Source organism: Panthera tigris, chromosome X (assembly GCF_018350195.1).
Source record: "Panthera tigris isolate Pti1 chromosome X, P.tigris_Pti1_mat1.1, whole genome shotgun sequence".
Lineage (NCBI taxonomy): Eukaryota > Metazoa > Chordata > Mammalia > Carnivora > Felidae > Panthera > Panthera tigris.
The window spans coordinates 38,544,485-38,567,450 of record NC_056677.1 but is presented as its reverse complement, the minus strand read 5'-3'; the positions used below and the strand labels follow the sequence as shown (position 1 = coordinate 38,567,450).

Here is a 22,966-nt window from a genome sequence, read left to right as displayed (position 1 = left end):
AGGTTGGGATGTACCTTGACGCTATTCCAAGTTAGTACTTTTTTTACTTACTGATATGTGACTGTCTCTTCACGTTTTAAATTTCTACATGCAATAGAGTGTATTTCCAGACCATTTTTTGTTTTTCACCTATCATTCTGTTTCTTACCACTGTGGTGGTACACTATTTTGATAATTGAAGCATTGTATTATAGTAATGTATAAAATCTGGGAGGGTTAGGTCCCCTACATTACCTTTAATTTTTATTATTTTCTTTAATAGGCAGACTTGTTTATTTCATCAGGTGGACATAGAATTATTTTTTTTTCAAATTCTTCCAAAGCACCAGTGAACTTGAACTATGTTATTTCAGTCTGCTTACCCAGAATGTGCCCCACCTGTTAGTCAAGTTCGCCTGTATTTTCTAGCAAGTGTTTTTAGAGTTTCATCTGGGTCCCAGAGTTTTCATGACAACTATTTTTAAGTGTTTGGTTATTTTTTATTCTATTGTGAACATAACTATTCCCTCCCACTATATTTTCAGCTGGTTATTGCTAGTACGTGAGAATAGTTTTGATTCAGTTGTGGTTATACTGAAATCCTTTCTTTATAGTTTCTCAGCTTTTGCTTATGCCATTATTGTATCAGCCTGTAATACTTTTTTGTCTCTTTCTTGTGAATATTTTTATTTCATACCTTCTTACGTTGCCCAGAACTCCTCAAAACAGTATTCAATAACATTGCCAGGAGGGGCAATTTTGTTCTGTTCCTGCTTGTAGTAGATGCATGGTTTACTTAACTATAGTGCTGGATATTTAGGCTGTTGTTTTAGAGCAGATGCTTTTCAATCTTATTAAGGAATTACTCTTGGATTTTAAGGTGTATGTGGTAAAGGGGGGGCCTGGGTGACTCGGTCGGTTATAAATTGTAAGCAGTAAGAGTAATAATTGAAATAATAATAGCACCCGGACCTGCCCCCATTTTGACTAATTTCTAGCTGGATAAAGATAGCAGGATTCATCAGAGGGCAGTCTTCTTTCTTCAAAGCATTGTCTCTTTGACAGTAATGACAATAAAGACAATAGTTATGGGGCGCCTGGGTGGCTCAGTCCGTCAAGCGTCTTGATTTTGGCTCTGGTCGTGATCTCGCAACAGTGGGTTCGAGCCCCGTGTCGGGCTCTGTGCTAACAGCTCGGATCCGAGCCTGCTTCGGATTCTGTGTCTCCCTCTCTCTCTGCCCCTCCCCTGCTCACGCTCTCTCTCTGTCTCTCTTAAAAATAAACATTAAAAAAATAAATAAATACAAATGTATATGGTTGGAAACAGCATGAGATCATTACGTATTTGTCAACGTCTTTGCATCTGTGAGGAGAATGCTGCCTTTTGTGCAGGTGGGCATATGATGGTTACAGGCTATTGAATTGTTGGCTTGTATTTTAAATCTCAAATCGTGAAATTGTCTGAGGCGGTTCTCAACCTTGGCTTGCACACTCCAGTCACCCCGGGGAGCTTTAAAAATCAGTGATGCTTGGGTCCACTCTAAGGTTCTGATTTCATACGTGTGTTGGTGTGGATGTGGCCCAAGCATCAGGAATTTAAAAGGCTCTGCAGGGGATTCTCCGGGGGCTGGGGAGGAGGACTAGGGCTCCATAGTTTACTTTTTAACGTTATGTCTATCAGGCATTAGAATTCACTTCGTGGCTTTCCATCTTTTTTTGGTATCGGAGCGAGCTCCATAATGTGGCAGTTTTCTCGCCCGTGAAAGTTTGAAAGAAGCCGGTAGTAAATCATCCCCATCGGAGCCTTTTTAGAGACAGTTCTTGGGTAATTTTTTCCACTGCTTACTCGGTTATTAGTTTATTCATTGTAGTTTGATAATTCACAGTTATTACAAAAATCACTTATTTAATTGTGGTTTTAAAATTTGTTTTCGTCAAAGCTTGCATGATTTATTATGTGAAGATTATTTATGTCTTGCAATTTATTACATTTCTGTGTCCTGCGGTAACTCACTTCTGACTTCATACTTTCTTGATTATCTTTGCTAGACTCTTACCTGTGTATTAAAGAAAGTCTTGGATTTGTTTATTACGGTTGTTTTTCTCCTTTCAAATTCTCCTATTTATGCTTTTATCCTTTTTGCTTTCTACTTGTTTTCCTTATGACAGATTTTTCCACTTTCAGAAATTTTTGCTCAACTTATTGCTCACTGAGTCAAAACTCTTGGCTACATTTCAGAATTACTTGGGAGAGCTTTAAGAAAAAATACGAACGCCCCTCTTACCTGATGTGATGTGGGTGGCGAGTGAGCCGGCAGGAAAGACTTCTTGAGACGTTTTATGTGCAAAAAGGTGTTTTTATGAAAGCCCCGGGACAGGACCCTTAGTCCGGAAGATCTGCACTGGGATAGGGAGGAACAATTGATTATATACTTTTTTAAGTGGGGAGGGGCAGAGATAAAGGAAGTTTCCCAAAGGCTTTTCCTACGTATAGAAGACTTAACCGCATCCTGGAGGTCTGGCTATTGTTAAGTTAAGGTTGCTTTTTGCCTCTAGCAAAGCATTAACATCAAGGCCTCGGTGAGTTCCTTGAGGAATGTTGCTCTGCCTGTATTTGTCCGCAGGCTGCAAATTGTAAAGAAATTTAATTTTATCTACCTTTCTTTTGCCTTTGTTCTCATCATTACCTGCCCCCATGATTCTTTTTAAAAAATTTTTTTTTCTTTTTAATGCTTATGCATTTGGGGAGGGGGGGAGGGGCAGAGAGAGAGGGTGACACAGAATCTGAAGCAGGCTTTAGGCCCCGAGCTGTCAGCGCAGAGCCCAAGGCAGGGCTGGAACTCACGAACTGGGAGATCATGACCTGAGCTGAAGTAGGACATTTAACATACTGAGCCACCCAGGAACCCCTTTTAAGTTTTTTTAAGCGTTTTTATTTATTTTTGAGAGACAGAGAGAAAGAGCACAAGCTGGGGAGAGGGAGGGACAGAGAGAGAAGGAGACAAAATGTGAAGCAGGCCCCAGGCTCTGAGCTGTCAGTGCAGAGCCTGAAGTCAGGCTCGAACTCATGAACTAGGGGATCATGACCTGAACTGAAGTCGGACGCCTGACTGAGCCACCCAAGTGCTCCCCCCGACCCAACACCCCACGTGATTCTGATTCATTGGGCCTGGGCTTTGTTTTCTTCCTTTTCTTTTCCTTTTCTTCTTCCTTTTTTCTCCTTTCTTTGTCTCTTTCATTCTTTCATTCTTCCTCCCTCCCTCCCTCCTTCTTTCCCTTTCTTTCTCTTTTCTTTCTCTTTCTCTTCCTCTCTTCCCCTTCCTTCCTTCCTTCCTTCCTTCCTTCCTTCCTTCCTTCCTTCTTTCCTTCAGCAGAGCCAAGCCTGAGGATAGCTGAGTTAGAACAATGAACCGAGTAAGCCCTCTTTAACTCTAAATTCTCTGAGGTAGTAATCTAAATCCAGTAATTCACCCAAGATTATCGCTTTACCAAAATTTTACAGGTTTGTACATCTTTAATTCTATACTCATGTTTTGTATTTTCAAGTTTACTTTTAATTACAATACAATAATTATTAGTGAGAATTTTTGTTTATAGTTACATAATATTTCTAGTTGTATTGCTTTGTGATTAATGACTGGAACTTGTATAATTTATGTGTTTTCAATTTATTAGAATTTTTTGTGAATTAGCCTGTGTAGGGGAGGAAAAATCATTTTCCCTTTACCCTTGTAGGTGCTTGGCTAAGATGCCCCTATGATGAAAGACAGATTAACAAGAGAAATACAAGCAGAAGTTTAATAACCTGTATACCTCCTGTATACATGGGAGAGACCCAAGAAAACTTGAGGAACTCCCACAAATGTCCAAAGCCATCACCTTAAATACTATCTCCAGCTAAAGACAAAAGAGGTTATTGGGAGTGGGCGAGCCACTTATGGGGGGGTGGGGGACTAGGAAAAGCATAGTAAACAAGGGTAGGGTTGTTATGCAGATTTAAGTCACTGCCTTCTCCATTGATAAGAGTTTCTAGAGGTATTTGGTCATCCCTCCTCTTCTTGGTACAGTGAGGGAGACACCCTTGGAAATGGAGATTTCCCTTATACATGTAAATGGCTCGTACAAAAGGGTGACTTTTGAGGCGCCGGGGTGGCTTCGTCTGTGAGTGTCCCACTCTCGATTTAGGTTCAGGTCATGATCTCTCTGTCTGTGGGGTGGCTTCGTCTGTGAGTGTCCCACTCTCGATTTAGGTTCAGGTCATGATCTCTCTGTGGGTTTGAATCTTGCGTCGGGCTCTGGGCTGATGGTGCAGAGGCTGCTTGGGATTCTGTCTCACTCCCTCTCTCTCTGCCCCCCCCCCCTCAAAATAAATAAATAAAAACCTTAGGGGCACCTGAGTGGCTCAGATGGTTCAGCATCTCATTCTTGGTTTCGACTCAGGTCCTGATCTCACGGTTTTCTGGGTTCAAGCCCTGCATCGGGCTCTGTGCTGATAGCACAGACCCTGCGTGGGATTCTCTCTCTCCCCCTCTCTCTGCCCCTCCCCTACTTTGCGCTGTTTCTGTCTCTCTCAAAATAAACAAACTTTTATTTAAAAAAAAAAACAACAAAAAAACACCTTAGAAACAAAAACCAAAACGGTCACTTTTACTTGGATTTCAGAGCTTCTCCTAGGTCAGCTGTTTCTTAAAAAGAATCAGTTCGAGGTAACTCTTATGCCAAAGAAGAGTATTTTGGGATGTCACGTTCTGCTCCCCTTCGCGTGATAAATTTCTAGAACTATACAATTGTCACGAATAGGGGAGCCATCCTTTATATGCGATAGAAACTCTCCTATGGTTTATTTCCTTATTGTAGGACTCTATATTCATAAAAGAAATCACTGACTTAACAGCTTTTTCAGGAAGGATCAACAACACCACGTTAAATGTACAGAAATTTGGGGGCGCCTGGGTGGCTCAGTCGGTTGAGCGTCCGACTTCAGCTCAGGTCATGATCTCTCTCTCCGTGAGTTCGAGCCTCGCGTCGGGCTCAGTGCTGACAGCTCAGAGCCTGGAGCCCGCTTCAGATTCTGTGTCTTCCCCTCTCTGCCCCTCCCCTGCTCATGCTCTGTCTCTCTCTGTCTCAAAAGTAAATAAAAACATTTAAAAAAATCTAAATGCACAGAAATTTGTATTGTCTACCCACTTGTAATTGTATGCATTGATCCTTAGTGGTCACAGATACCTTCTTCTTTAGTACAATTTGAGTCTGAGCCTTTCTCATCAAATGGAACCTAAACATTTAAAACTTACATTAGTGATGCTGATCTCTTTATAGAATGTTGATCCTCATTGAATATTACTGGACTTTCATGTCTTTCCCGACAGCATCTCTAGAAAATGCAGCTGTAAATTTTGGACACTTAGCTATTTAGTTTCTGAGAAATACAGACTTGATGACTCATGCATTGGTCGCACCACCCTCATCGTCTTTAAACAATTCGCAGATTTATTCAGGGAGCTTTTGCTTTTGCTTTTGTCTCAGGATTGCATTGCCTAGCCCGTGATGGACAGTCTTCTGCACACAATTATTTCATGTGTCAGACAGTAATCATTTTGAAAACAATTTAAAGTGGAAATTAGGAATCCAAATCGATGTTAAAATCCAGCTCTTCGGGACACGCATGCAAAGTAAATAGCTCAACTGACATGAAAATAGGATTAACTCCTTCCCCACAAGGCTACATTCACACCTTCCATCAAACTGACGGCTTCCAGTTTCTTTTGCCTTTATAATTGTAAGACGATGCTAATTTCAGGAATACTAACCAATTAAAAATGTTCCTTTATAATGAAGAAATCCCACGCTATTATTTAAAGCTAATTGATTTCAGATTTTATATCCTGTAGGCTAGCCTCAAATGTTCAAATTGCCTCGGGGATCAGGCAGGTAACCTTGTATAACACAGTAGGGCTGGCAGAAGCCTGCTGCGGAGCTAAAGATCACATGTCCCTGCCGAATGATATTTACATCCCATTTTCAAGACAATTACAGCCATTTACCCATTTACATCCTCTAGGACCTTATTTATCTAATCTTTGTTGGACGTCATCAATTATGATGAAAGCTTGTATCATAATTACGTTTCCATAAATTGTTATTTCTGGCAGTTTTCATTTTAAGACATTCTCTTTGGATCCTCTGGTACCTCAGGTTCCTTTGTGATTAGGTCTTTTAACTTTGTGAGATCACTTTTGGTCTGTTTGGTGTCTCTTCCCTTGTATTCTACTTTGCTACAGGTGACATTTTTCTCTCTTCCTTTTCTGTCTTTCTGTCTCTACCACTCTGACTTGCTCCCTACCTTTTGTAGGGGAGGAAAATAGGACGGGTCTAGATTCTCAGCTGAGATCCCGCCGTAATAAAAAAGACGAACGGGAGGAAAACAAACAGAAGCTTAATAAAATGTATACGTGGGAGAGACCCAGGAAGACTGAGTAACTCCCCCAAATGTCCCAAGCCACCACCTTAAATACCACCTCCAGCTAAAAGATAAAAGGTGTTTGGGGTGGGGAGTCCGTTGGGAGGCTACCAGGAAAGGCGCTGTTAAAGTGAGGTTGTTATGCAGATTTAAGTTGTTGTCTTCTCCAGTGATAAGAAGTTCTAGACATCTCTTTGGATGCCCTTACAAATGGAGATTTCCCTTATACAGGTACTTGTCTTCCAGAAAGGTAACTTCTCTATTTCCAGAGGTACTCCTGTGTTTGCTGTGTGTAAAAACAAAAAACCAAAACCCCGCAAACCCAAACAACAACAACAAAGAAAACCACTCTAAAATAGTTCTTATACCAAAGAGGCATATTTTGGAGTGACGAATTCTACTGTCCTTCACTTGCATGCTGGAGTCTCAGAGGACCAGAACATGACCTATCAGTCTCTCCCTCTCCTATTGAAGCCCGGCCTAAAATACTATCTTTTCTTTTCTCTTCATTTGTATTTAGCATCCTTCATTCTCTTGTAATGTATTATTTGCCCGATATTCAATGATTACATAAATGACGTGTGGTCAACTGATCTGTGTCCCTTTGCTCAGTCACAAACTCCTACCGATAGCAGTCAATGCACAGAGGTAGGTGAGAGTGATGAATTTTATATCGCCATGCTTTCATACCCAACTACAAAGCCAAAAAAAAAAAAAAAAAGTTTCAGATTGAATCCTGAAGGGGCAGAAAACGTTGCCCTTCTTCCCCTCTAGGTTCTTTGGCTGGTCTAATTAAACTGCCATAAGACAGATGAACAGGAGGAACACAAATTTACTTACATACCTCTGGGAGCCCCACTAAGACACAGAGGCGGTCAGATAATTGAGACTGACCTTCTATCCAGAGCTAAGGAAAAGGGTGTAGGGGTCTGAGACTTCAAAGAGGAGGAAGCTGTTTGATGGGAAGATGTGGGGAACGAATGTCTGGTCAGCGAATATTTACCATGCCATGCCAATACGTCTTCCTGATAGAAAAGTTCTCTCTGGTAATGGCTCCCTTCCTGGTACAGGGTCCCTATCTAACTTCTCGTAGGCAGGTAAGGGACAAGTAAAAAAATTCTCCCCGAGTCTGCTGGAACCCAGTTGTTTTCGGGTCCAAATACTCCACATATCCAAAGTGGTACCTTCTGGGGCGGCATATTCTGCCCCCTCTCCCTACCTTTACTGGAAGCTCAACGAAACTCCAGCTCTCTTGTCCTTCTGGGTCTTCTGACATCGTTTTCCCCTTTCCTTTATTTTTTATTTTTTATTTTTTATTTTTTATTTTTATTGAGATGTAGTCCATATAACACAGAATTTACCATTTTAAGTTTCTTTTTGAGAGTGAGTGAGCACAAGTGGGGGAGGGGCAGAGAGCGAGAGAAGGAGACAGAATCTGAAGCAGGCTCCAGGCTCTGAGCTGTCAGCACAGAGCCCGATGTGGGGCTCCAACCCTTGAACTGGGAGATCATGACTTGAGCTGAAGTCGGATGCTTAACTGACAGAGCCACCCGGGCATGCCTAGAATTTACCGCTTTAGTATGTCAACCTCAATTCAGTGTCCAACATCTTTTTTTCTTTTAACTTTCTTTTTAATTTAAATTCCCGTTAGGTAACATCCTGTGTAGTTTTGGCTTCAGGAGTAGAACCCAGTGATTCATCTCTTAAACATGATACCCAGTGGTCGTCTCCAAAAATGCCCTCCTTGATTCCCATCACCCACTTAACCCATTCCCTCCACGCCCTCCAGCAACCCTCAGTTTGTTCTCTGTATTTAAATCTTTTATGGTTTGCCTCTCTGCTTTTATCTTATTTTTCCTTCCCTTCCCTCATGTTCATCTGTTGTGTTTCTTAAATCCTACATATGAGTGAAATCATAGGATATCTCTCTCTGACTTGTTTCACTTAGCATAATACTCTCCAGTTCCATCCATGTTGGTGCAAATGGCAAGATTTCATTCCTTTTCATTGCTGAGTAGTATTCTCTCTCTCTCTCTCTCTCTCTCTCTCTCTCTCTCTCTCTCCCCCCTCCCCCTCTCTCCCTCCCCTTCTCTCCCTCCCCCTCTCTCCCTCCCCCTCTCTCCCTCCCCTTCTCTCCCTCCCCCTCTCTCTCCCTCCCCCTCTCTCCCTCCCCCTCTCTCTCTCCCCCTCTCTCCCTCCCCCTCTCTCCCTCCCTCTCTCAATCTCTCTCCTCCTCCCTCTCCCTCTCCCTCTCTCTCTCTCTCTCTGTATATATACACACATATATAATACATATATATTACATATATACATATATATGTATTATATATGTATGTAATATATGTGCGTATATATGTATATACACATACGCATATATATGTTACAATATATGTAACATGCATATATATTACATATATACATATATGTAATATATATGCATGTTACATATATATGTAATATATATGTATGTATATATGTATGTATATATACATATACGTATATGCATACAAACACACACCACTTCTTTCCCTGTTTTTCAGTCGATGGACATTTAGGCTCTTTCCATAATTTGGCTATAGTTGATAGCACTGCTATAAACATTGGGGTGTGTGTACCACTTTGAATCAGCATTTTTGTATCTTTTGGATAAATTCCTAGTAGTGCTATTGCTGGGTCATAGAGTAGTTCTATTTTTAATTTTTTTGAGGAACCTCCGCACTGTTTTCCAGAGCGGCTGCACCAGCTTGCGTTGCCACCAACAATGGAAAAGAGATCCATGTTCTCTGCATCCTCGCCAACATCTGTCGTTGCCTGAGTTGTTCGTGTTAGCCATTCTGACAGGTGTGGGGTGGTATCTCAGTGTGGTTTTGATTTGTATTTCCCTGATGAGGAGTGATGAGCATCTTTTCATGTGTCTGTTGGCCATCTGGATGTGTCTTCTTTGGCAAAGTGTCTGTTCATGTCTTATTTCTTTGCTGCATTTCTTGTTTTTTTAGGTGTTGAGTTTGGTAAGTTCTTCATAGATTTTGGATACTAACCCTTTATCTGATATGTCATTTGCAAATAGCTTCTCCCATTGTGTTGATCTATAGATCTGTTTTTGTGCCAATACCACACTGTCTTGATGATTACAGCTTTTTGTTGTCTGATTGCTGAGGCTAGGACTTGCCGTACTATGTTGAACAGCGGTGAGAGTGGACATCCCTGTCATGTTCCTGACGTCATGGGAAAGCCCTCAGTTTTTCCCCATTGAGGATGATAGTAGCTGTGGGCCTTTTATACATGGCTTGTACGATGTTAATATATGTTCCTTCTATCCCGACTGTCTTGAGGGTTTTTATTAAGAAAGGATGCTGTATTTTGTCAAATGCTTTTCTTGCACCGATTGACAGGATCATATGGTTCTATCCTTTCTTCTATTAATGTGATGTATCACGTTGATTGATGTGCGGATATTGAACCAGCCCTGCAGCCCAGGAATGAATCCCACTTGATCACGATGAATAATTATTTTAATATACTATTGAATTCAATTTGCTAGTATCTTGTTGAGAACTTCTGCACCCATGTTCGTCGGAGATATTGGCCTGGAATTTTTCTTTATACTGGAGTCTTTATCTGGTTTTGGACTCAAGGTAATGCTGGCTTCATAGAATTGAGTTTGGAAGCTTTCCTTCCATTTCTATTCTTTGGAACAGTTTGAGAAGAATAGTTATTAACTCTTCATTAAATTGTCTGGTAGACTTCCCCTGGGAAGCCATCTGGCCCAGGACTCTTATTTTTGGGGAGATTTTTGATAACTGATTCAATTTCTTTCCTGGTTATGGGCCTGTTCAAATTTTCTATTTCTTCCCATTTGAGTGATGGTAGTGTGTGACAGTCTAGGGATTTGTCCATTTCTTCCAGATTGTCCACTTTGTTAGCATATCATTTTTCATAGGATTCTCTTATAATTGTTTGTATTTCTGTGGTATTGGTTGTGATCTCTCTTCCTTTGTTCGGGATTTTGTCTATTTGGGCCCTTTCTCTTTTCTTTTTGATAAATCTGGCTAGGGGCTTATCAATTTTGTTTATTCTTTCAAAACACCAGCTCTTAGTTTCATTGATCTGTTCTGCTGTTTTTAATTTTTTTCAATGTTTGTTTCTTTTTGAGAAAGAGAGAGAGCATGAGCTGGGGAGGGGCAGAGAGAGAGGGAGACACAGAATCTGAAGCAGGATCCAGGCTCGGAGCTGTCAGCACAGAGCCCGACAAGGGGCTCATACCTACAAACAGTGAGATCATGACCTGAGCCGAAGTCAAATGCCTAATCGACTGAGCCACCCAAGTGCTCCTTCACTGATCTGTTTTACTGTATTTTTGGATTCTGTATCATTTATTTCTGTTCCAATCTTTATTATTTCCCTTTTTCTGCTGGCTTTGGGCTTTATTTGCTGTTCCTTTTCTAGCTCCTTTAGGTGCAAGTTTGTGTTGTGTATTTGGGACCTTTCTTGCTTCTTGAGATAGGCCTGAATTGCAATGTATTTTCCTCTCAGGACTGCCTTTGCTACATCCCAAAGGGTATGGACTGTCGTGTTTTTATTTTCATTTGTTTCCTTGTATTTTTAAAATTTCTTCTTTAATTTCCTCGTTAACCCATTCATTCTGTAGTAGGATGTTCTGTAACCTCCATGTATTTGAGGGCTCTCCAAATTTTTTCTTGTGGTTGACTTCAAGTTGTGTTGTGATCTGAAAATATGCATGGTATGATCTCTGTCTTTTTGTACCTGTTGAGGGCTGTTTTGTGATACAATATGTGGTCTATTCTGGAGAATGTTCCATGTGCACTCAAGAAGAATGTGCATTCTGCTGCTTTAGGATGAAATGTTCTGAATATATCTGTTAAGTCCATCTGGTCCAATGTGTCATTCAGAGCCATTGTTTCCTTGTTGATTTTCTGCTTAGATGATGTGTCCATTGCTCTAAGTGGAGTATTACAGTCTCCTACAATTATGGTATTATTATCAATAACTTTGCTTATGTTTGTGATTGATTTATCTATTTGGGTGTTTTAAGTTGAGGGCATAAATGTTTACAATTGTTAGTTCTTCTTGATGGATGGACCCCTTACTTATGATATAATGCCCTTTTGCATTTCTTGTTACAGTCTTTGTGTTAAAGTCTTGTTTGTCTGATATAAGTATGGCTACTCCAGCTTTCTTTTGCTGTCCATTATTATGATAGATGGTTCTCTGTCCCCTCACTTTCAATCTGCAGGTGTCCTCAGATCTAAAATGAGTCTCTTATAGCAACATATAGATGGATCTTATTTTTTTTTAAATTCATTCTGATAACCTATGTCTTTTGAGTGGGGCATTTAGTCCATTTACATTCAGAGTGATTATGAAAGATTTGAATTTAGTGCCATTGTGCTATCTGTAGATTTCTTGTTTGTGTTGATGTTCTCTGGTCCTTTGTAGTCTTTGCTGCTTTCCACTGAGAAAGACCCCTTAGAATTTCTTACGGGGCTGGTTTAGTGGTCATTATTAACTCCTTTAGTTTTTGTTTGGGAAGATCTTTCTCTTTTATTCTGAATGACGGCCTTGCTGGATAAAGGATTCGTGGCTGCGTATTTTTCCTATTCAGCACATTGAATATTTCCTGCTACTCCCTTCTAGCCTGCCAAGTTCCACGGGACAGGTCTGCTACTAACTTTAGGTGTCCACCCTTGTAGGTTAAGGACCTTTTGTCTCTAACTCCTTTCAGAATTCTCTCTTTATCTTTGTATTTTGCCAGTTTCACTATAATGTGTCATCATGTTGATCTGTTTTTGTGGATTTTGACAGGAGTTATCTGTGCCCTTTGGACTTAGATGCCTGTTTTCCTTCCCCAGATTAGGGAAGTTCTCAGCTATAATTTGTCCACATAAACCTTCTGCCCTTTTTCTCGCTCTTCTTCTGGGACTCCTAGGATACAGATAGTGTTTTGTTTCATGGAATCACTTAGTTCTCTAATTCTCCCCTTGTGATCTAATAATTTCCTTTCCCTCTTTTTTTCAGCTTCATTATTTTCCATGATTTTATCTTCTGTTTCACCTATTCCCTGCTTCTTCCATCCTAACTGTCACTGTATCTAGTTTATTTTGCCTCTAAGTTATAGTATTTTTTAATTCATCGTGACTAGTTCTTAGGTCTTTGACCTCTGCAGCAAGGGTTTCTCTGGTGTCTTCTTTGCTTTTTTCAGGCCCAGCTATTAGTCTTATGACTGTTATTCCAAATTCTTATTCAGGTATATTGTTTATATCTGTTTTCAACAATTCTCTGGCTGTGATTTCTTCTTGACCTTTCTTTTGGGGAGAATTCCCGTCTTGTTGTTTTGGCTAAGTTTTCGTCTTTTGCATGTTGTAAAGGCTCATTATGTGTCCTGCACCTGTGAGTACCACTGTATTAAAAAGGGGTCCTGCACAGTCCACGGTCTGGGACTCCAGGAAGTGTTTCTGGTGTATGTTGTGTGCGTTCTGTTGTTGCGTTTTTGGCTGCTCTTTTCCACTGTTCGGTCCTCTGCAGACCTCCTCCTTGCTCGTAGTGGTGGTGATTGGACCTTTAACTAGGTGTGCTTTGATTTGTTTGTTGAAGTAACCCTGGAATAGAAAAAAAAGAAAAAAAAAAGGTATGTGTGTATGGAGCCTGATCGCATAAAAAGAGAAAAAAGAAAGAGGAGGAAAGAAAACAGAAGAGAATCAAATACCTATAGGCCTAATTCCAGAGAAAGAGAAAGAGAAATAAAGAAGAAAGAGAAAACATGGAGACAGAATAGGATAAAAAAAAATATATATATGTATATAACGAGAATTGACAAAGACCAAATCAGAAACTATGAGCCTGGTTTTGAAAGAAAAAAAAAGAGGGAAGAAAGAAAAAGAACGAGTCGTCTGTTGGTTCTTGGGGGGTGGTGGCTGTGCTGGTCTGGAGGAGAGGTCGGCTGTGTTGGGTCAGTCAGTGTCACTCCAGTAAATAAGCAGTTACCAGGCCCGGAAGGGCTGGGTTTGGTGTAAGCCTGTCCCACCTCCACTGGGGGGCGCTGTGCTGCTTCCTGAAGTCCCACCGTGTTGGTGTTGCGGGGAAAAATGGCGTCGTCACCCCAGTCTCTTCTCCCCGGACTGGGTGTCTCACACCATGGTGTTCAGGTAGCCGTCACAAAATAGGGAGGGCAGCCAGCAGGCACCGTGTCACAGTTCTCCTGTGCCTTCCATTTGGCTCTCGGCTGGGTTTCAGAACCCCTGAGATACGGAACCCCTTTCTGGGGTTTATTTTTGAGAGGGAGAGTGTGTGCGTGCAGGGGTAAGGGAGGGGCAGAGAGAGGGGGACAGAGGATCTGAAGCAGGCTCTGTGTTGACAGCAGAGAGCCTGATGCAGGGCTTGAACCCACGAACCGCGAGATCATGACCTGAGCTGAAGTTGGGTGCTTAGCTGACTGAGCCACCCACACGCCCTAACCATTAGCGCATTTAAAGGGTGCAATTTAGTGCCATCTAGTATATTTACAGTGTTGCATAACCATCACTTCTAATTCCAAGACATTTGCATCACGCCAGAAGGAAACCCTATACCCATCCAACAGCATCTTACCAGAAATGTTCAATCAACACAAATATGACCGTATTCTAGAAGTGAGTTTAGCTAACCTTCCAACTGGAGGCAGGCCAGGTGAATTTTCCAGGAAAGCAGTTGAACATAGGACCATTCTGGAATGAAGCCAAAGGTGCCATTTTGAAAGGTTGGAGATCTCCAGGTACACCAGATTTCTAGAACCTGTTCCAGTAAAGACAGTGCCTCGGCAATACTTGCAAAGGATCCATTCATTTTGAATAGAATCACTTAACTCACTACAGCTCCTCTCTAACATCCTTTACGGTAATGAACAAAGTGTCTTGTGTTGATCAAAGATAAGCTACTGAGACATTTTGTCAGCCCCTTCTGAAGTGTGGGCTTCTGATAAAAATTTGCTAAACTCTCCCGGAACATATATTCCTAATTAGAGTAACTGACCACCTTTAGAAGGGTAGATTGCACCTAACAGACTCAGTCGTACATATCATATTGTCCATGTTGGATTACCACACTGTCACATCATATACACAATTAACTTGAGACCAGAGGGAATATTAAAATTGAGCTCTCAAGGAGCACGTGTCCCAGGGCAAGCTTGAAATGGTAGCCTGAATCTCCTGGCCCCTCAGTTGTCCTCAGTGACCACGTCTTCCTCCGTGTGTGATCAGGTTGCCACGTTGAGAGTGATTCCAAGGGTCGAACATACGTATTGTTCGTACAACATGGCACCTGAGCCTAATAAGGAAGGTATTTCAATGGGCCTTCAGCTGAAGAGGCAGTCATTTGTCTGCTTCATCATGGAAGAAAAATGGGCTGTGTTATACTTACCGAGAGGCCCAGTGTTCCAGAATGGTTAAGGAATTTTCAAGAGCATTTTTGACGATCTCTGATTTTTACAGTAAGTACTATAGAATCCATCTCTCCCACCTGAGTCCCTCTCCAGCACTCCCCTCCCCGCGTTGTAGCAGGATGCTCGCACAGAAAGTCGTGACACTGAGGCTTTTCTTTCCAGGAAGCAATTTTGATCTTGCCGGCATGGGCTCAGAGGGTTTGTGCCTGAAAGACTGAGCCCCGAATGCCGCGTGGTGTAGCATTTTATGCGTTTTCTACTTCTTTGTCTCCATATATGGGTAGCATATAGACCTACAGTCTGATTGGCGGGGGTGGGGGGGAGGGTCTCACGTTACAGGGTCATGAGGGATGTCATGTACAGACATACAGAGCCGTGAGGAATGTCACGTACGCACATAGCCAGGTTGCCTTCCCTTATCTTGAGGTCTTTTCTCACCACATTCCTTAGGGAGGGGACCCCCGCACCAACACATACACAGTGTAAGATGAGACTGGTTGGCATTGAGCTAGGCTCTTTGAAGTTCCTGGAGAAGTTTGAGGTGGGATCTCCGGTGCGCTGTAAGAATTTCACATCTTCCTATTGAAAGAATATTCAGAAAAAATATTAGTTTGTCTACATAGTATTCCCCCCAGCCTTGCCCGTAGGGTACATGTTCCAAGACCCCCGGTGGATGCCTGAAACCACAGGTAGCACTCAACCATATGTAGTGGGTTTTTTTTTTTTCCGTATACACACGTGACATACCTATGATAAAGTTTAATTTGTAAATTAAGCACCGTAAGAGATTAACAACAATAAGTAATAATAGAACAATTTTAACAATATACTGTAATAAGTTACACGAACGCGGGCTTTCAAAATACCTCATCGTGCTGTACTCGCCCTTCTTACGATGATGCGAGACGGTAAGACACGCGTGATGAGATGAAGTGAGGTGGGCGATGTAGGCATTGGGATGCAGTCGTGGGCTCCCGTCGACCTGAGCACAGGGCGGAAGGAGGATCATCTACCTCTGGACCCAACTGACCGCGGGCCACTGAAACTGCAGAAAGCGAAGCCATGGATACGGTGTGGGGGGTGGGGGGGGGGGGGGGGAAACTACTGTAACTTACATATAGAATCCCACTGCGAAACCCGACAGATAGTACTTCAGCTTAGAGCAGAGCTGAATGATGGATTTGTTGCTTGGGTATCGTTTCCTTATCCTAACCAGACAGTGATGAAAATACAGTCTTTGTATACGGTAACCTAGATTGCATATCTGTTCGCAGAGCTGATGTGTGGAATGTCTTGGTGAAACTCTCCACTTTTCGCTTTACATCAACAGCAAGTATATAAGCAGTAGCCGTATTGACTCTCAGTTTTGATGAAAATTTTCTTGCCATTTCTTAGCTTCTAATTATGATCCCAACAGGTATTATCTTTTGATGCCTATTTAGAAGATGAATTGCCTGATAAAACTCAAGAAAAGTATAGAATAAGACGCTATAAAATCCTCTTCTACCTCGAAGATGACACAATTCAAGTAAATGAACCAAAGTTGAAAAATAGCGGACTGCCTCAAGGTACCTATTGAAAGCAGAGTTACGGTTCTCTGACTTGTAACTCCCACCTTTATATACTGCCTTTCTCTAGGTTTTTATATATATTTTTTAATCTTTACTCACTTTTGAGAGACAGAGAGAGACAGAGCATGAGTGGGGGAGGGGCAGAGAGACGGGGAGGGGGGGAGACAGAGACTCCGAAGCAGGCCCCAGGCTCCGAGCTGTCAGCACAGAGCCCGACGTGGGGCCCGAACCCACGAACCGCGAGATCGTGACCTGAGCCGAAGTCGGACGCTCGACCGCCTGAGCCACCCAGGTGCCCCACCCCCGTCTCTGGCTTTTTAAAAGGCGCCATATACTGCTTCGGTGTCTGACTTGTTGGTGACCGAGAATATGAACATGCCATTGGCCTGCGGTTATTGATGGTGACTTACTAGCTTTCTACTCCGCCCCCTCCCACCCCCCACCTCAGCATGGGCCCTTTGTCTTGCTCTTAATAAGCAAGACAAGTCTTGGTATATTAGTTTTCTTTCCCATGCTGCTCCAGTATGAGTAAACCCTCCTGTGTCTTCAGTCTCTTTACTATGATCATATTACTTCTTCACAACACTTTCAAGGAGAAGAGAGGAGACTCGTCCACTGTCGCTTCCAGATTTGCATTCTCTCTTCTTTCTTCCTTCCTTTATCTTTCCTTTAAGTGCTTATCTCATCATTTATTTTGAGAGCGAGCAAGCACATGTGAGCAGGGCAGGGGCAGAGAGAGAGAGAGAGAGAGAGAGAGAGAGAGAGAGAGAGAGAGGTGGAGAGAGTCCCGAGTAGGCTCGGCATAGTCAGAGTGGATCCCGATGTGGAGCTTGAACTCCTGAGCCCTGAGATCATGACCTGAGCTAAAATCAAGAGTCAGATGCTTAACCGACTGTGCCCCGCCCCCCCGCCCCCCCCCCCAGCCATGCACCTCTCTCTCTTCTTTCTTGAATTCACAGCCATTTGCTTTAACCACCCTCTCTTCCTCCTCATCCCTGTTAACTACATACTCTGATGGCTCTTCCGCAGAGGGTCACTGTTCCTTCACCCCTCCCCTCCCCCATGTACCAGTCCTCTTTATCCATACTCCATCTCAGCCAGTTAACTCTGTGATGTGGCCACCAGAGGAGTTAATCCTAAACTGCATTATTAAGAGTAGGGTGGAGATCAAGGGAGGTGACTGATTTCTTCTTGTGCTAGGAGTCCTTCACCTGGGACAGTGCTGAGATCTGGATGCCTTCAGGGGGCAGCAACCACGGTGGTAAAAGGCCTGAAAAGTTGTCATGTGTAAGGCAGAATAGTGAAAAGGGATATTTGTCTGTAAAGGGAAGATTCGGGTGTGCCTGGTGAATTCAGGAATCTGAAGGGCTGCCATGGGGAGGAAGGATGACCTAATTTTCTGTATCCTCAAGGATATGACCGGGGGGGGGGGGGGGGTCAGAATTCAGGTCAGTAAGAATAATAATTTTCTGGCAGAGAGCTGCCAGAGATTGTATGGGATGTTTCTGGAGGAACATGGGGGTCAGGGTCGGGTGTGGGGGTAGAGAGGGGTGTCATGTATTTGGTCCTTGGTATAGATAGGGGGCAGGTCAGGGGTTATTTTTCACTGATAGCTTAGTAGATGTATGGGAGGGGGTCGTGAGCTTAGTAGAGGTATGGGAGGGGGTCGTGTGTGTGTGTGTGTGTGTGTGTGTGTGTGTGGTGGTGTAGATGACCTTCCAAGACCACTTTGACCCCTCAGGAGCCACGATTCTTTGGTACAACCATCTGTTCTCCACGTAGCAGCCAGAGTGTCACGTGGGGGTATTACCTTGACGCGGCGCCGTCCCCCAAGAAGTGTGCGTGCGGGCTCTCCCAGAGGCCACGGAGCAAAAGCCTCATGGACCAAATTAAAATGCATCATCACGTGACGCGTGGAAACAATTCGAAATGTACAGTGAGACGCGAGGGGGAAAGAAAGGAGTTCAGTTCGCACACGTAGGACGAGGTACGGGTGGGTGGGAGGACCGCTCCGCCTGAATCCCGGGGTAGGCCGTGGTCCCGCCGTCTTTGCTGCGTCAGTCTTGACGACCAGAGTTGAAGTTCAAGCAAGGAGGACCACAGACAGAAGGGACCCTGGGCTCACAGCACACCTCTATCAGAGAGACCCAGGGAGAAGAGGGCCTGGCCACAGCTGTAGTCATGGGGTTTGTTTGTTTCTCGGCGAAAGGACACCTGGGGCCGGAATGGGTGTCACCAACGAATGAGTGACCAAATTGAGGCCTCATGAATATTGAGTGCTCATGAATATTTACTGACTCTTGTATATTTGTTGTGTCATGAATATTTAGAGCCCAGGTGCCTCATATATATTTAATACCTACAGAAAATGAATTATCTCTGGGTCCTTCCATCTCCTCCTTTCTGTGTTTGACACATAACATACCCTGCTTACCCTTATTTAACCCATCTTACGAATTTCTGCCTATGTTGAAGAGACTTTGTTTCTTACCAACTACTTATCTGGGCCCGTTGCCTCCCCGTTGATATACCACGATGGGTACTATGGGGAGAAACAGAGAAATTTGGGGACCATGGGTCTCTGAGTATAAGGTCGTGACGAGGCAGTATGCAAAGGATTTCCTTCAGTGTTGATGAGATTGAGGTTTTCTTGGCACATAGCTCCATTGCGTCCGGATGATGAACTTGGGGCCAGTCAGCATTGCCAAGAAGTGTTTGTCGAATGCCTACTCTGTGCCAGGCACTGTGCTGGCTCTCCTGGAGCTAGCAGGTAAGCAGGTTGGAGAGGAAAGGGAGTGACTATAGCCCAAGAGTTTTGCAGTTGTTCAGGTTAGCAGGTGCTCAGTGTCTAAACCTGGACAATGACAGTAGGAAACAGAAAACACAGGAAAGACCTGAGAGACATTTGGTTGGCAGAGTTGATAGGCATTGACCAACAACTAAATATAGAAAGTGTGGAAGGGGAATATCTAATGACAGGTGCTTTGTCAAGTCCTTGATAAAGTACCTCCTTTATCAGTATCTCATTTAATCCCCCAACCACCATCTAAAGTAGGTCATTGTCAGCTCTCCAAGAAAAAGAAACAGAAGGAATTTGCTTCATCTGAATCTTAACAGGTCGCCTCAGAGCTCACTCTGCGGTCGGTCGAAAAGATGGTGATAGAGTAGTAAAACCCAGAAGCACGGAGCAGGGAGCAATGTTCGGGGTAGAGGTAGGGTATCCTTGTTCTGACCGTGAGGCCTTTGAACGTGGTTGGGACATCTGTATGGTGATGCCCGCCATGTTGGGATGTATTTTCAGGAAGAAAGTCAAGACTGGAGGTGTGGACTGGGAATCGGGGGTGCTCAGATCGTGAACAGAATCAGGCTTATTCTCCCATGTTGGAAGAGAGGCACTGTTGAGGTGGTGGAAAAAGGAAGAAGACTGGATTTAGTGTCTGCACTTTGTTTTACTAGTGGGGGGTAGAAAGGATTAATGTGAGGAGAGGATGTGAGTGGTCCTCGTTATTCTTTGCGCTCTGACACACTATCCACCCCGGGGTCTTTTGATTTCGAGAATTTGTGCCTTAACGGCAAGTCTTTTAGGAAATATGGAAATGCCTTGATGTTTTAAAAAAAGATTCTCTGACTTGCGAAGGAAACTTCTTTTAATGTTTGCTTCTGTATTTATTTAGGGGAGAGAGAGCGGGAGCAGGAAAGGGGCAGAGAGAGAGAGAGAGAGAGAGAGAGAGAGAGAGAGAGAATCCCAAGCAGGCTTCCAGCTTTCAGTGCAGAGCCCGGAGTGGGGCTCGATCCCATGAACCTGTGAGATGATGGCCTGAGCTGAAATCAGGAGTCGGACGCTCAACCAACTTGAGCCACACAGGCGCTCCTACAGACTTTTATGGTTGGAAATATGACACTTTATGAAGGGACAAGAAGTCTTTAGACTCTTCAGGGTCGTTTTTAACCTATACAAGGCAGTTTTTAAAGATTGACAATAATGTATTAGAAAATGTTGGAAGAATTACTTCAGAACAGAAAGCAAATTCACAACTTTTTTTTTTATTTTTTTATTTTTTTTAATTTTTTCTTTTTTTTTTTTTTAACGTTTATTTATTTTTGAGACAGAGAGAGACAGAGCATGAACGGGGGAGGGTCAGAGAGAGAGGGAGACACAGAATCTGAAACAGGCTCCAGGCTCTGAGCAGTCAGCACAGAACCCGACGCGGGGCTCGAACTCACATACCGCGAGATCGTGACCTGAGCTGAAGTCGGACGCTTAACCGACTGAGCCACCCAGGCGCCCCAAATTCACAACTTTTAAATTCTATGAACATCTGTTTTACCTGTGTGTTTGTAAGCGATGGTATTGCCTTAGTCAAAAAATATTCTTATATTTTTATACTAATATTTATGTTTATAAACACTTATTATATTTACAGTCACTTGAATGCTTTACTCCAACATTCTCTAACTAAGCTTTTTGCCTGTTTTTGATTACCTTCCCCACGTGACATCAAATTTATACAAATGATAGACTGGGGATCACAGGATATCCTGAACCTTCATCAGTGCATTGTTTTTATTTTTTTTTTAAAGGTCATTGATTTATTTGGGGGGGGGGTTGGGGGGGAGAGAGAGAATCCCCAGCAGGCTCTGCACCACCAGCAGAGCCCGACATGGGGCTCGAACCCACGAACCGTGAGTTCATACCTGAGCTGAAGTCAGACGCCCAGGTGCCCCGGTGCATTGTTTTATTATTATTCCTGTAGCTAACTGCCCCGTCTAGTGAGTCTTTGGTTTTATTAAACTATCCAAGAAGAAAAATGAAAGGTAACCTCTATGAGGATCTTGGAAAGGCTTTTGTTAAGACTTTTCGATTCTCTCAGCCTCTTGATTTCAAATCGAAGCGCACAAGCGGATTGCAGAGGCAAACCGATGTTAGTCATAATGACGTATTTGAACATTATTAGGGAAGTCGGGGGCAATGTTATTCATAAAGACCCGGGGCGGGGCTGGGGGGGGGTGGGGAACAACTCTGAGTAAAAGGTGACTTGTAAAGTCTCTTGAAAATTTCGGAATTTCTGATTGGCTCTTCCTGATCAGGACGTTGTCTCCGAGGGAAGACACAGCTCAGGGGGTATGCACGGAATACGCGGTCATCACGATCCGTAACAAGACTGAGTTTGTCAACAGCAATTCCTGGCGGGCTCTAGCAAGCACCGTGGAAAGCAAACACAAACCAGCCACTCCATCATCAAGCTCTGTTTGGCAAGAAACCAGTCTGTCTGGAAATATTTAATACGATGATTCCAGTTCAGGAAGGTCCGTTTGGACAGAGGCTCCTTGGGAAAAAAATCACGTAAACATCTTCTTTGGGCTCTCCGAAGTTAAACGGGGAAAAAGAGCAAACAAGCTTTGTGAGTCAGCGGCTCAGATCTCAGTGGGACGGGGTAGGTGGCGTTTCTTTCAGTTGTATCTTGACTACTTTGGGACTGCTTTTCATGTACCTGTGGGCCCCGGAGAGGGGCTAGGGGTCCTATTTAGGTGATGCCCACTGATGGTATTCCTGTGACTCCCATAGGGCATCTACATTTTCCAAATGAAACGGGAGGTCAAACGCTTTCCTTCTTTTGTGGAGCTGACCACTGAAATGAGCGCACGTAGGGGCACCTGGGTGGCTCGGTCGGTTAAGCGTCCAACTCCTGATTCCAGCTCAGGTCATGATCTCAGTTTCGTAGGTTCCAGCCCCACGTCGGGCTCTGTGCTGACAGCTCCGAGCCTGCTTGGGATTCTCTCCCTCTCCTTCTCTCTCTGCCCCTCCTCCACTCATGCTGTCTCTCTCTCAAAATAAATAAATAAAATTAAAAAAAAAAAAAAAAAGAAATGAGCACACCTGGATGAATTGGCCTCCCCCTTCAGTTGCCTCTCCTGTCATGTGATTTTTTTTTTTTAGGGAGGGGGGAGTTTGGAATAAGCCAGAAACAAGAGAGGCACAATGCCAAACTAGGCATTCAGTTACACACAGCTTCTAATCAGAACGACGTATTTGTAATGTTCACGAATCCATGCTGGCAGAGAGGTCGATGTGTGGTATAAGTCACGTCACTGTCACACCTCAAGGCTTGCTTTTATTTCTTGCCAGGACATCACTGTCTTCTTGGTTAGAAGTGTCATACCTATAGAGTTTGTTGCTGTTCTGTTGGAATGTGGTTAAAACAATGTTACACCAAGCCAAGAATGTCAGAGGTTAATCCCAGTAGTTTTACTTCCAATTGTCTAAGAGAATCATTGTTTGTCGGCCACTACTCAGTCCAGACTAACCTATGGTAAAGAAAGGCTAATGATTAGAAAGGTACCATAATTTTCTGGTGAGGTCTATGCCAGCTGTTCTCAGCTGAGAACACTCATCAGAATCTCCTGGCCCACTCCAAGAACTTCTGATTGTGCAGACCGGGGGGCGGGTCAAGAACCGGCTTCCATTTCTTAGCGTGTCCTTGGTTAAGAACACTGATTGCTGGGATGCCTGGGTGGCTC

General features: G+C 43.3%; 1 protein-coding gene across 1 annotated transcript in view; it reads left to right on the top strand.

Annotated features, from left to right (window-relative positions):
• EFHC2 (EF-hand domain containing 2) overlaps window positions 1-22,966 on the top strand; it is a 198,046-nt gene that overhangs the window by 59,959 nt on the left and 115,121 nt on the right. Inside the window, exon 3 of the mRNA XM_007081628.3 lies at window positions 16,294-16,444. Coding sequence (XP_007081690.2) covers window positions 16,294-16,444 — 151 coding nt within the window. The remainder of the gene's footprint in view (window positions 1-16,293; window positions 16,445-22,966) is intronic.